General features: G+C 51.9%; 1 protein-coding gene across 14 annotated transcripts in view; it reads left to right on the forward strand.

The window, feature by feature from the left end:
- The window catches only part of AFDN (afadin, adherens junction formation factor), a 110,269-nt gene that overhangs the window by 74,244 nt on the left and 21,959 nt on the right, over positions 1-14,066 (forward strand). For all 14 annotated transcript variants that reach the window (XM_061130507.1, XM_061130510.1, XM_061130520.1 and 11 more), the window contains 4 exons: positions 549-692; positions 2,033-2,231; positions 3,568-3,671; positions 6,148-6,234. In XM_061130507.1, the coding sequence (XP_060986490.1) occupies positions 549-692; positions 2,033-2,231; positions 3,568-3,671; positions 6,148-6,234 (534 nt within the window). The remainder of the gene's footprint in view (positions 1-548; positions 693-2,032; positions 2,232-3,567; positions 3,672-6,147; positions 6,235-14,066) is intronic.

Below are 14,066 nucleotides of genomic sequence, written 5' to 3' on the forward strand. Positions count from 1 at the left end.
GTTTAAAGTTTCTAAAACTTTTTAAATGGTTTCTGCACATAAATTATTGAGTCTTATTATACATACAATTTTAATAAAAGAAGATCCCTTGAAGAAGGAAATGGCAGCCCACTCCAGTACTCTTGCCTGGGGAAGTCCATGGACAGAGGAGCCTGGCGGGCTACAGTCCATCAGGTCACAAAGAGTCAGACACGACTGAATCTGTGGAGTACACACACAAGACGTCATCCAACACCTTGAAATAGGCGGTGCATTGAGTTCAACTTGACGCACATAGGTAATGTGAATGGAAGTGTGTTTTCTTAAAAACACCTTGCATTTTAAAGTCAAATTAGCAAGTTACTTTAGTTAAGTGCAGTTGCTCAGTCGTGTCCGACTCCTTGTGACCCCATGAATTGCAGCCCGCCAGGCCTCCCTGTCCATCACCAACTCCCGGAGTTTACCCAAACCCATGTCCATCCAGTCGGTGATGCCATCCAAATATTACATAAAGAGGAATATTTATGAAATACTTTTAAATCATGGTAGTTTCTGTCGCTTGTTCACAGGCAACCACTTTGCTTACAATGGATAAGTACGCACCTGATGACATTCCAAATATAAATAGCACCTGCTTCAAGTTGAATTCCCTGCAGCTCCAAGCCTTACTGCAGAATTACCACTGTGCCCCCGACGAGCCCTTTGTCCCTGCGGTAAGTGGGGCGCCAGTCACCACGCACCACGTCTGTGTGGGGAAAAGGAAGAGAGAGCGAGAAAGTTGACTTGATCATCTTACAAGGTCACTTTTGCGGTTGACATCTGTAGGAGTTAAGGTTCCGTGCAAGAAGTAGAAACCACATAAGCATTTTAAGTAGACGGGGATTTAATTCAGGGAACGAGGTTCTTGGAAAGCCAGGGCGGGGAGTGAGGAAGGTGCCGTCACCCTGAGTTCGGGGCTCAGCGCTGAGACCTGAGACCCCAGGGCCCCTCACGTTGGCTGCCAGCAGCAGGACAAGGCCTCCCCCGGGGGCTGCCTCCCAGAGCTGCGTCGAGGCGCCTGCCTGGGGAAGTCAGCTCCTCACACAGAGCAGAGTGTGCTGTCCAGAGATCTCTCCAGAGGGCAGAGAGCACAGAGAACAGTGCGCGATGCAGCCGGCTCTTTATGAAACACTGCCTAAGAACAGCCCCACGTTAACAGCAGCTGGATGCAGGCGTCCTGAGAGTTCAGTGTGCAGGGGACCCGATCCCACAGATGCCGACAGAAGGCAGGGGCTGAATCCGCAAGACCGGAACCCACTAACAGTCCCCAGATAGACTGGGGCACAGTCCTGAAAGGGGGCCTGACGTGGCTGCACGTTGGAAGGGGGCTGTAACCGCACGGAGGGTTAAGCCCCGTGGGAGGGTAAAGCCGCTGTCTACACTCTGGGCTCAGAGACACAGGAGGACCCTGGGAGAAGCCTGATGGCTGTGACTTTGGGGACACAGGACAGGGCAGGGAGGGCAGCTTCTGTGGGGTGTGGTTCTGTCCCCTCCCTGGGGTGAGGAGGGGGTGTTCACTCTGTGAACTGTTCTGTGTGTACATTATCTAGTAAGTGAAAGTTCGTAAACAGAAATCACCTGTAAACCCATCATAAGGCAACAATCTCTACATAACCTGGGACTACATATTTTTTTAATATTTGACATTGTGTGAACTTTTTCCTCTCATTAAGTACAAAAATAAGGTTATTAGCAACTCGATGTTTAAAAAACTGTGCAAGGAAAAAATTATTTTTGAAAAGGAAAAAAACTTATTTTCTTGTGATCAAAATAGTTTCTATTTAGAACTATAGGTGTTCACTTACAAATTAGTATCTTTAGCGCAAACAGTAAGAGTGTGTGCCGTGCCAGTGCTCGGTCGCTCCCCAGGCCGGTCTGAGCTGAGGATGAACTGGCTTTCCATCTGTGAGTCGCCCCGCGTGTGTGTGGCCACACCGCGCATGACCAAGCGCGTCTGGTCATCACTGGTCAGCCGCACCACCCGCCGCGCGTCTCCCGTCTGTTTTCTGAGCAGGACCTGATCGAGAACGTGGTGGCTGTGGCCGAGAACACAGCAGACGAGCTGGCACGCAGCGACGGCCGGGAGGTGCGGCTGGAGGAAGACCCCGACCTGCAGCTGCCCTTCCTCCTGCCCGAGGACGGCTACTCCTGCGACGTCGTCAGGAACGTCCCCAGCGGCCTGCAGGAGTTCCTGGACCCTCTCTGCCAGAGAGGTGGGCTGCCTTCCCAGCCCGGCGTCTGCCCTCCCTGCGTGCCAGCGGCCTGGTGTTGGTTGTGTGTTGATGTGTGTCAGGCCAGCCCCCCTGCGCACACCCGGCGCACTTCTGGGAAGGTCGGGGCCCGGGGCTGGGAGGGACGCGGTCGGTGGTGACGTGGGGTCAGAGCAGGTGTGGCGCAGCTGCCCGGGGCCCCTCTGCTCACCTGGCGTCACGATTGGGTCAGAGCAGACGTGCGGGGCCGCCGGAGTGCCCCTGCTCACCTGGCGGCGCGGTTCCCGCTCACCGGCCCTGGCACTGTCCTCCCTCCGGCTCCGCGTGCACCTGGGGCTCCGTCCGCCCTGTGTGTGGGTGCCACCCGAGCAGAGTGCTCAGCGGCAGGGCCAGATGAGCCCGGAGGCCCCGCCACCCCGACCGTCCACCCGGGCAGTGGGTGGCCGCACCACCCCTGCTCTGGGCTGTCTGTCTCTGACCCAGTCGTGACTCCAGGTGAGCACAGAGGTGCCAGGGCCAGGGGGTGTCTGGAGTACAGTGTGCTCTTCCTCACTGTCAGCTGGTGCTAATGAGGGGCCGCTTGAGAGGAAAGAACTGTGTCCGTGTTTGTGTGTGATACAACTTTGTCACAAAATTTCTGGAAGATCCTGTAAGATCTTACAGATGAGGGATGACACAGGCTTAGTCTTAAAAAGATGTCGGTAGTCCCTGATGAAAATATTGAAGATGTTCTTTAAAACGTCATCACATTTTTGGAAAAAAAGTAAATGTGGCCTCCAAGGAAATGAGGACAGAGAGGAGTGAGGAGGCCCTCCTTCCCTGGGATCACTGTTCCACTAGAGTAAGTCACCGATCTTGGGGGCAAGCCTGCCGGCAGGCTTCTACCACAATTGTTGTCTGGTCCCTCTGTCCTTCCCTCCTATCTGTCAGGGGTTCTCAGTCTGACTGAGGAGCTCCTAGTCGAGCGGAGGAGACAGATCTGCAAGGAAACATTTCAGTGCGATTCTGTAATTTCTCATAGACGTGAGAAGAACGCTGAAATAAAGTAGAGGTGGAAACCAGTTTTGCTTTTCTGGTTGGTGTTGAAATTACATTGGACCAAAGCAAATAGATTTTAATCACAAATAAGGCTGATACAAATACTTGTGTACAGGTTCTGTGTTCAGATAGACACGTGATGGTGAATGTCTGCTAATTCACTTCTCAGAGAGACGGGGGGTGTGGACTGCAAAGGGGGATGCTCCGCGCCTCAGTGCCGCGCGCCACCCCTGCTGGATGGATTCTCAGGGCTCTGACGCCGCGGCCGTTCGTCCTTACTCCTGCCTGTTTTCCTCTCCAGGGTTTTGCAGGTTAATTCCTCACCCACGCTCCCCAGGCACCTGGACGATATATTTTGAAGGTGCAGATTACGAGAGTCACCTTCTGCGGGAGAACACAGAACTGGCAAGTATCGTGAGGTGGCAGACGGACCAGTAGAGGAAACTTGATTCCTTTCGATTTGAAAATACTTCAGGCTACGTCTATACAGTTTCGTCTATAAACAGATGTTGCTTTTAGGAATATGCCTGTTTGGGGACTTACCTGGTCACCCAGTAGCTGAGACTCTGAGCCCCCAACGCAGGGCACAGGTTCATTCTGGTCAGGGAGTTCAGATCCCAGAGGCCACACAGAGAGGCCAGATAGGAACACTGATGCCTGTTGATAAGACAGTTAAACCTCACACGTGTTTTTTAGATACATTACTATGGTAATCTTAACGGGTTTTATTAGAATAATTTTTCTGTGATAAAAGTATTTTCTATTTTCTAGTCAGTCCTACCTTAGTGAAAGTGTTAGTCACTCAGTTGTGTCCAACTCTCTGCGACCCCATGGACTCCAGCCCGCCAGGCTCCTGTCCATGGAACTCTCCAGGCAGGAATCCTGGGGTGGGTAGCCATTCCTTTCTCCAGGACGTCTTCCCAACTCAGGGACTGAGCCCATGTCCCCTGCTTTGCAGGCTGATTCTTTACCGTCTGAGCCACCAAGGATGCCCCTACGCTGCCTTAACTATGTACCAAATCATTTATTGATATTTTGTATCTTAGTGAAAGACTGGCCAGTCCCATTCGTGTTTGCTGGCTTATAGATTTTAGGGGAAACCCTGCCTTGCTTCTTGCAGAGTTTTAAACCAGAAAGGGACCTTCACCATGCCTTAGAAAGGGAGGCCAGATCAGAGTTGTCTTTTCCTACGTATGCTGCACGTCAGTCCAGAGAACACAGACGAGTCAAGTCTTTCCTTTTAGAACTTCATTGTTCCATTTCGTTCACCTTAAGTAACTGACTCCTAAGCCACGCAAGGCTTCGGAGGAGCCCAGTAGGTGTGGCCGCCCGTCTGGCAGGTAACGGTGGACAGGGGCCAGTGTGTTCCGTGGCTGGGCGTGGCCGTTCGGCCCCCTGGGCCAAAGTTGGGGGCTCTCGGCTGTGAAGAACGACCACAAGTCTTCTGGAGCTCTAGAAGCTTCCTGTGGTGACCTCCTGAATTATCCATTGGTCACTCAGAACCACACACCTGGTTCTCACCTAATTTCTAAGAAGACAGATCATGTGAGGAGGCAGTGCTTACACATAAGGCAACGGTGGATGTGTGTTTTGTTTATTAAATCCAGAGTAGTTGTTTTTGCTCAGTAGAAAAACTGAGCGGTTTTATTTTGTATTTGAGCGTCTCCAAAGCGTGCCTTCGCTGGTGATTGCTGTTACACCAGGGAGACCGCGTTTGACGGTCGGCAGAGTGACTGCCACGTGTGCCGGTATCAGCTGCTGTTGCGCTAATAGCAGCAGTTTCTAGCGTCCAGATTTTATAGAAGAACAAGCTCCTTAGAGGGAATCACTGATTTTTTTCCATCTTTCTGGTTTATTTGTGGATCTCAGGCAGTTTTAGGTCCTGATCTTTTGTGGAAGGTTTGTCACCTGATCTTATTTATTTCCCTTAAAATAGTCTCATACAGACTTTGGTTTCAAATAAACAAGCTGTGTGTATAATCACTACTTTTTGGCAGTGTGCCCTCATACTTACATATATAATTAACTGAATTCCTGGTATGTGGGCCTGGTGATGTTCTTCTTTAACTTTGTTAACTTGTTCACGTGAGGCAGGATGTACGTAGACCGTATGGCTTCCGTGGATGGCTTCCCTTTCTCATTGTCTGTGGATCTGCTGGGAACTGGCCTTAATGGGCACGCACTTCATCCCTTCCAGTTGATCCCCCACCACAGGCTTCACAGAGGCACGCTGAGCTTTGGGCCCACTGCCTGAAGGCTGAGGCAGTGTATTTTTGCGGTTGAATTTTCACAAGATAGGTTTGTGGTGGCTCAGAGGGTAAAGAGTCTGCCTGCAGTGCAGGAAACCTGGGTTCGATCCCAGGTTTGGGAAGATCCCCAGAGAAGGAAATGGCGATCCACTCCAGTATTCTTTCTTGCCTGGAAAATCCATGGATGAAGGAGCCTGGCAGGCTACAGTCCATGGGGTCGCAGAAAATCAGACATGACGGAGCGACTTCACTTTTCACAAGATACAGAGATGTGAGAGCATCTTTGTTATGTTATATCTGTCTTCCCCCTGGATAGTATAGAATAAGTTTAAATTTCTTCTTCAAAAAATGTCCAGTGATTTTGTGTTAAAAGATAATAAAGTAAAATTGTAATGTCTTTAAGACCAAGTTTTTCTTACATGGTAGTGCTTCCAGGGTTGTGTTGTGTTGTAAATTAACATCTTTAAACAACTTGTAAATATTTAGCATTGTGATGACTGTCTTGACGGCTCTGGGGTCAAGAAAGAATGCTGGTATTTACTTTACCAGGTTGCCCCATCAAGGGCTGGTTTTTACTGCTTCTGTTTCCTCTTTGGTTTCAGCCCTCAGTAAACTTCTCTTTTCATCCCTAGGCACAGCCTCTGCGTAAAGAACCTGAAATCATCACTGTGACCCTCAAAAAGCAGAACGGAATGGGCCTTAGCATTGTCGCCGCAAAGGTAGGGCGGGGCAGGGGCGCGGCTGCCATCGTCTGTCCTTTAAGCCTGAGTCGGCGGCCTTTCCAGTTCCGCGGCTGGGGGCCGGGCATGGGAATGAAGTGCTGTGCGCGTGGCGCTCTCGGAGTACCTGCTCCAGAGCCCGTGTGTGGAGGGGCGCAGGGGGCCTCTGGCCGCCTGTTCAGATGCGTGGCGTGCTGGGAGCTGCAGCGAGGGAGCGGTGCCCCAGTCGTGTCTGGGGGAGCAGAGGGGGAGAGGGGGCTTCGTCCCTTTTAAAGACACGCGGTTCGCAGGTGGAGCTCGCCCGCAGAAGGACAAGGGTTTGAAACAGCAAGGGGACGGGCGGGAGCCGTGATCTCAGGGCAGGGGCGTGTGGGAGGACTTCCTTGCTAGCACTGGAGCCGGGGGCCGGGGCGTGGCAGCGGGCGTGCTCCAGGGCAGCCCGCCAGCCGGGACTCGAGCTGACCCCTTCTGGTGCAGGTCCTGAGTGTTGTGCTTGGGACAGCCGGAGCGGGTGGGGCGGGCGGGAGCAGGCAGCTGCAGGCCTGGGGATGCTTTCCTGTTTGCTTGTGTTGGATACGAGCATGTGGAACCCAGAGGGTAGGAGGCAGAGATACAGACTTGTTTGGGCTCACAGGTACTGAAAAGGAGGCACCTCAGAGACTGTGCCCTGGTAACTGGGCAGCGTGCAGCTCTCAGGCGTGAAGGCGTCCATTCATGTCTGTTCACCAGTGGGCTGGACTGCTGCAACAAACCCGCTTTTCTCCAGCTCAGCTGTGGTTTCTCCGGGACTTGCAGGGAGAGCAGGCCATGCTGGACACACGTTGCGGAACTGCGCCCTGCTGGTGCACGGTGTAGGTCTGTGCCGATGGCGTGGGTGGGCTCTGCCCGGGGTGCAGGGGCTCAGGCCCGCCCTGCCCCCCTCTTGGCAGCCGTGCAGCCCTGGGCGTGGCCGCAGCTCGAGCCCCGGGAGAGGGCTGGGGGCCTTGGAGCTGGTCCCTGCGGCCGCCCGCGGTCCCCCGTCAGCCTGGGAGCCCTGTCTGACTGCTGTTTTTTCCTCTGAGCTGTCTGGGCCTTTGTGTCAGTGTTTGGCTCCGTCCTCCGCCTTCCCAGTCAGCCTGTGGCTTCGGGGCTGTGCGCCTGGCGGACTCTGATGTCAGCCCGCCAGCGCCCCTCCCGGCTGCAGCCGCTTTATGGAATCCAGATGCCGAGGCTTGTCCGCGCCGTCCACGGTGGGGGCTGGGGGGTCAGGGTGCTGCCTCTCACTCAGCTGAGGGCCGGCATGGCGCTTCCTGTTTAGTTTGGATTTTTAAAATAGAAACTGTTTCCTCCTTTTTATTTTTCTAACTCTTTTTAAAGTTTAATAAAGTACAAAGTAAGCGAGAATCTGAGCTGCCTGGTTACGTAAGAGCCCGAGGTTGCCCAGGCGCTGCTTGGAGTTGCTCAATGCCCGCGGTGGTCACTCTTGAGAGACCAGCTGTGTGTCGGCTGTCGCCAGTGCAGGACCAGGCAGTGGTGTTCCGGCTGAGAGGTCCATGTGCCCGAGAGAGATGTGGTTCTCCGTTGTCGGGAGGGCAGAGCCTGCGGTGAGTCTCCTCGGGGCCCCGGCGGCTGCTGTCCGCCCGCGAGCTGCTGCAGCCTGTCGCTGACGCCCCGCTCCGGGAGCTCGTGCTCACACACCGGGGTGCTTGCTGCCCTGCAGCTCCGTGCCGCGGCTTCTCAGGGCTCGGGAAATAAGAGGCTGTTCTGTGCTCTATACAAGAAAAAGACGAATTGTGGTATGGTGGACGCTGCTTGAAATAGTGGTCGCGACTGCTGTAGAATTGCTGAGCACAGATGCAAGAATGTCCACAGTGCAGGACGTTGGCCGTTGAGGTGGTGGTTACTGCAGGCTTTGTCCTCAGCAGGTCTTTTCTGAAAGCGTAAAAGTGACAGTTCGAAAGGTACTTATTAGGAGGTTTTACTGTTTTACTTAGAAATGAATGGCTAATTGAATCCTGGTTGTGGTCTAACTATATATAGTATTAAGTTTTTAAATCTTTGGTTAGCTTAAAAAAACTGCTGTGCCTTAGAAAGGAGAGGATGAAAGCAGTGTTCACCGATGCGTCACCTCCTCACCAGTGGACCAGTACGTGTGAGCCACGTCCAGTGTGTGAGGCTCCCGGGACCTCCACGTGCATCCTCGCCGGGACCCGGGGGGAGCGACTGCGACAGGAGGACCCGGGAGGCGCTCAGCTCTTTCCCGGAAGCGCAGGGGGCCGTGTGACGCTCCCGCACGGCTGCTGCTGTGAGTTTGGACAGTTTGTGTCTCTGTTCTCACGGTGACGAGTGTGGAGAACGGCGCTCTCACCTCTGTCTGCAGTCGTGGCCTGAGTGCACGTTTCTTTGGTTGCCTGACACTGACTCAGTTGCAGTGTGAAACAGTGTCATTGGAACGGGAATGTTAGTTCTCTGAAGCAGAACCTCCTTTCCCCCGGGGGTTCCCGTGGAAAGAGACGCTGTAGGGCGTCTAGGTGCAGGGCCGTGGTGGGGGGCCCGCCTGGGGATGGTCCAGAGAGCCTGGCCCTGCCCGTGCCCTCAGCCCCGCCCGGGGTCAGGGCTCCCCGCGCTGGCCCGCCTGCCCGGGCGTCCACGTGCAGAGGCTGCGGGGCACTGTCCTCACCTCCCTCTCTGAGGCCCTCGGGAGGCTGCACCTGCACCCTGGAGACCCCTGCTTGCACCCTCTTCTGCGTGCACCCTTCAGGACCCCGCGGTCCCCTGCGGCCCGTCGGGGGCCCCGGCATCAGAGGCTGCGCGTCAGCTCCCTCTATCTCTCGGAGAGTGGGAGGGCAGATAACAGGCTGTTCGTCGATTGTACTGAACATAAACAGGAAACGAGTGCACAGCCCCGGCCTTGCAGGCAGAGGGGCGCTCACCTCACGGGGCGTCCAGGTGGCCAGGGTGGGACGTGTCCTGACCGACTGTCTCAGAACTAAGGTCACTCCTAGCAGAGAGCGCGAGTGCGGCGGTGTTGTTGAACCTCTTGTCTGAACTTCAGTTGTTCATGAATCAGAACTCTTGTCTGACCAGAAGCAGCGGCTCCAGACCCGGAGGAGGAGGTGGCAGAGCATTGTCCTGACGGCCTGATGAGTTTTAAACACGCCCGGCTCTTAGGTCATCCCGGCCCCTGCCTGTTTCCACGCCTGGGAACAATAGGCTGAATTCATGCTCTTTGGCTGGCAGCTCGGTCTTCCTTCTGCTGCTGCCTTTTTTTCCATTTTGGACTGTGTTGTAATGATGTTTTTATGCTGTTAGTCACATCACACTCCCACGCTCAGTCGGAAGTTGCAGCTGGAATGTTGGGAGCGTGGGCCCCTCTGACGGAGTCTCTGAGTGGGAGGTGAGCGCACCTGCACTTCAGTCTTTCCCAAGGTGCCTGAGAAGGTAGAGGGGCAGCCTCCTCCAGACTCGCGGCCATTCCCTCGGACCGCAGGGCAGCTGCCCAAGAGGTGCGTGTGTCTGTCCATGCTGGGAGGCGCGTGTGGCTCTGCCGGTGTCCGGGCGCCTCCGCCAGCCCCGCCAGCCCCGCCGTCCCCGCATACCTGCCCCGGGTAAACTCAGGTGAGGTATTGCCCTCCCCTCTCCTCCCCCTCGCGGACTCCTTCTCCTCGAGCCTCCTTCTCTCCCCTCCGAAGGGAAAGGAAAGCTGCTCCAAGATGTGTTTAGGATGGAATCCTGGGCTCGCACAGGCGTGCCCTCAGGGGTCCACCGTGGCTGCCTGCACAGGGCCGCGGGCTGGCCCCCGGCCTCCTTCTGTGCCCCGGCTGGTGCGAGCGAGCACCCCGAAACCACGGTACTCGGCGTGGAGGCTGGACAGAGGCTGCAGACTGTGCTGCCGTCTCACCCTCAGTAGCGCCTCTGGGAGGGGAGACTTCATTTTGGTTTTTAGAAATGTACTTTTACTATTTAAATGGAATTAAATTACAAAATGGTATCCAGTGGAATTTGCCGTTCCTGATACATGTGGAATATATCACTGCTTTCCAGAAGGTAGTTTTTAAAAAGGTATTTGATTTGCCACATGGGGAGTGGGTAATTCTGAATAGTGTTTCTTTTCATTTTGATTTCATAAATAACAAATATACCGAACAGATAAGAATACAAATAGACCAAAAATGCAGTAATGTTTTTTCAAACGCCAGTTTAGATATCTTTAGGCAAGTAGTTACTGAATTTTTTTACACTGTGCATTTAGTTATTATACTGTGGTTACTCTTCTCACGGTTGGCAATCAAGGTGTATATTGTTAGCATATATGTTGCATTATGGGAAGAGTTTGTTTTTACACAATTATCTGCATAATTACAGACTTATTAGTAGCTGTGGTTACTGATGACATGGGTTTACTATGAAAAGCTTAGTTTTGGGGCAACGTCGTCCAATAACTCAGGCTATGTAGGTAAATCAAAATTTCCCATTAACTGCATTAAAAAAATTAGGGAAACTGAAATCAATAGTGTGTCTCCTTCGATGCAGGTTGTGATTTCAGTGTTGTCACTGTGTGTTGCTGGTGAGACACTGTAGATTCTTCCTACTCAGTCTTTGGAGCTGGGCGGACTTTGCTCTGGACCGCGAGTTTCGGTCGGGACGCGCCCCCCGCCCCAGGCCCTGCGCCCTGGGCCTCTGGCTGCCAGTGCCGGCCCTTACACAGCTTCACCGGCGTCTGGAGGCTCTCTGCGTCCTCTGTTGGCTGTTGGTCGGTGCTTAGGTAGTTCATCCTTACGTTCTTTTAATGACAGGTGGGATGCCTTGATACATAGCAGCAAGAAGGTGTAATTTCTGGACCCTATTTTTATTTGTTAATTTAAAAAGTAGAGTTACCAGAAAGTGAATTGTAATTGTGTGTATTTGAAAATAGAAGAGGAACTTAATGGGATTTGTTCAATACTTTTTTTTTTTAAGTTCAGTCTTAGTGGGCTAGTGTGTACATTATTATATAGAAATAGGACACGAGTGGTTTAATATTTCTGAAACTAATTTTGTTTTGTTGAATTTTTTTATCAGTCTGTAATGTTTTTATTCAGATGAAATGGGACTGGTGGCAGGAGAATGCCGTAGTGTTAAGGAAGTACTGTATCTTGGTTCCTTCCAAGAGCTGACTTGCTCCCAGTTCAGACGGCAGTGGGCAGGGGCCAGGCAGAGCTCACCAACTCTCTGTCCCCCGAGTCCCAGGGTCGGTGCAGCCAAGCCTGCCCTGGCCAGACTGAGGCACTGGATCACCTTAGCCAGGCACTGGATCAAAGGTTGTGGTCTTTGGGGCTGAAAGGATTTAATATAGGTACTGTTGATTTAATATATGTATTTGGGTTGGCTAAAAAGTTCATAGCAACTTACAGAAAAACCTATGATTTATCTGTACACTAGTTGCATTTATGAATTTTTATGGTCAATTTATAGCCGTGAGCTACGCGTGAAATATGTGTAAGACTCAAATCGGCAGCTACCCAGCCAGAGAGGAGGCCGCCCCCTGGGGACAGTCGCTGCAGAATCGAGCAGGTGTGCGGGCATGGCCACACATTGACAGGCGTGTAGGCAGAGCCCTGAGTCACGGAGCGCGCACCAGGGAAACGGTACGGTTGAGGCCACGTTTGGAACGCGCAAATGTCAACCAGAGTTTGGATACCTCTTAGAATATTACCCTACCCCCAGGAATCTTTTTAAGCAATTGTATTTCATGGTGCTTTCTCAGTGACTTTTTATTTATTAAAGTCAATTCTTATGACCAACCTTAAATAGACCTTTTAGATGCTAGTGGTCTTTTGAATTGAGGTCCTTTTTCTCCTCAGATGTAAACCTTTTGTCACAATGACATATACTTAGAAATTGAACTTATTTGGAATTAAAAGAAATGACTGTCACTTAGAGTTTAGATACATTCCCATCATGTAAGAAAGCAGTGTTTCTCATCGCTAGGGTGCTGTCCCTCCGAGGACGGCACATGGTGTCACGGTCAGAAATGCTCAGGGTTCTCAGCTCTGCACCAGGAGTTTGTGATGTCATCAGTATTGTGTATCAGCTCACTGATAGTGGGTAATCGACTGCTCCATAACCTCCTGTGTGTTCACTCAGGTAGCGTCTAGATTGACCACATTGCCGTGGCCTGACTACAGGGGTTCGGGAGCTCCCCTGGAAGGGAGCGGGAGAGGGCCCTCTGTACCGACTTCGGGAGCAAGGGCGGTGCCGTGGGAACACGAGTGAGCCAGGGCGTGCCTGGGCAGGTGCGGTGAGTGGGTGAGCAGGTGAGCCCAGGAGGCAGATGATCAAAGGATCCGGGCTGACCTGTTGCATCAGAAGTTCGTTGTGTGTGGCAGGAACGTGGCTGAGGGGCAGAAGGGGCGCATGGCGATGTGGTGGGCCTGCACTTGATGTGGGTGCCCCATGCAGGAGGCTTCTGCTTGCTTACAGGCAGCTGGCCACCTCTCGGGGCAGGGGCTGTCTTCAGGAAGAATCTCCTAAGGCAGCTTGGATAGAGGAGCCACGCGGGTCAGTCTTAGGAGAGCGTCCATGTCTCGCCAAGACTCTTCTGAAATTTATAGTGTAAACTAATGCTTGTTTACAGATGTGACTTAAGTCAGATTTTTCATAAGGCTGTGAAATATCTATATTACGGGGTCAGTTACTTGCATATTTAAACTGAGATTTATTAAATTTTATATTGCATGTGATGTGTGGTAAATTATCTACTTAAAGACATGCTAGAGTTTCAGGCTGTGTGAGCGCTGTCCGAGGTTCATGCGGAGTCCGCAGGATGGAAGCTTGTGTGTTCTAGAATGGCGTGCGATGGCTGGTCTGAGTGGAGCGGCTGGGGACAGAAGTAGGTGTGGAGTGCGGCCGTGGAAACCGGAAGCTGCGACGCGCAGACACCTCACAGATGGACGTGCAGCCAAAGCAGGCTCACCAGGTCTCAGTTTATTAGAGGACAGGACCGTATTCCCGCTGTTTGCTTGTATCATTCCATTTTGTGACCTTAGAAAGATTAAAGTTTTTCTTATTACAGTTGGCCTAAATAAATGAAATTTTTCCCTTGTTAGTAATAGTCTTATAAAGTATACCAGAAATGGGGGAAGAAGTCTTGATGTGATTGTTTTAAAATATCCATACATATTAAAATAGCCATACATATTGAAAGTATATATTTGATATTTTGTTTACAGCAGCGTTACTAAAAATACTATGTTGCTGGTATTACTGCTAGAGATTCTTTTAGTCATAGATGGTGGTAATTGATTATTTCATTAAAAGTACAGTTTTTATTATTTAAATTACCAGGATAGTATTGTACTTGCCAAGAGTAGTGCTTGTGGAAATGCATTGTGTTCATTTGCACTAAAAACTGGGAATGTGAAGTTTAGAAGTGTTGCTTTTCTCTGTCAGTCAGATGGAGAACAGAAGAAAAAAGTAATTATGTATTAAAAGCCTTTTTAAAAAAAAAAAAATCTGGTTTAGTTATAAGGACATGATGGTGCAGTGCTTGCAGGAAAAGAGGGATTCTCGGTGCCCTGTCGGAAACTGTCTGACAGGCACAGAGAAAGCCGCTGAGTGTAAGCTGCGTTGGAGGCGGGTGGTGTCTGTCTGCGTGTCTTAGGAGGTGGGGTGATGCAGGCACGCCGTGACTGTTTGTGGGATGAGCGAAACTGTTTTTCAGACAACTGGATTAGGTAACAAATCATGTATTCCACAGAAACACAGAACAGCGTTGAAGAAGCCGTTTGATCAGGTTGTGTGGGAAGGGGCCCAGCTAACCAGTGGGGCTGCCCTGGAGGTGGTTCCCCTCAGCCCGTCTGACCCTGACCCCA

The sequence above is a fragment of the Dama dama genome, chromosome 26, assembly GCF_033118175.1.
Source record: "Dama dama isolate Ldn47 chromosome 26, ASM3311817v1, whole genome shotgun sequence".
In the NCBI taxonomy this organism is placed as follows: Eukaryota; Metazoa; Chordata; class Mammalia; order Artiodactyla; family Cervidae; genus Dama; species Dama dama.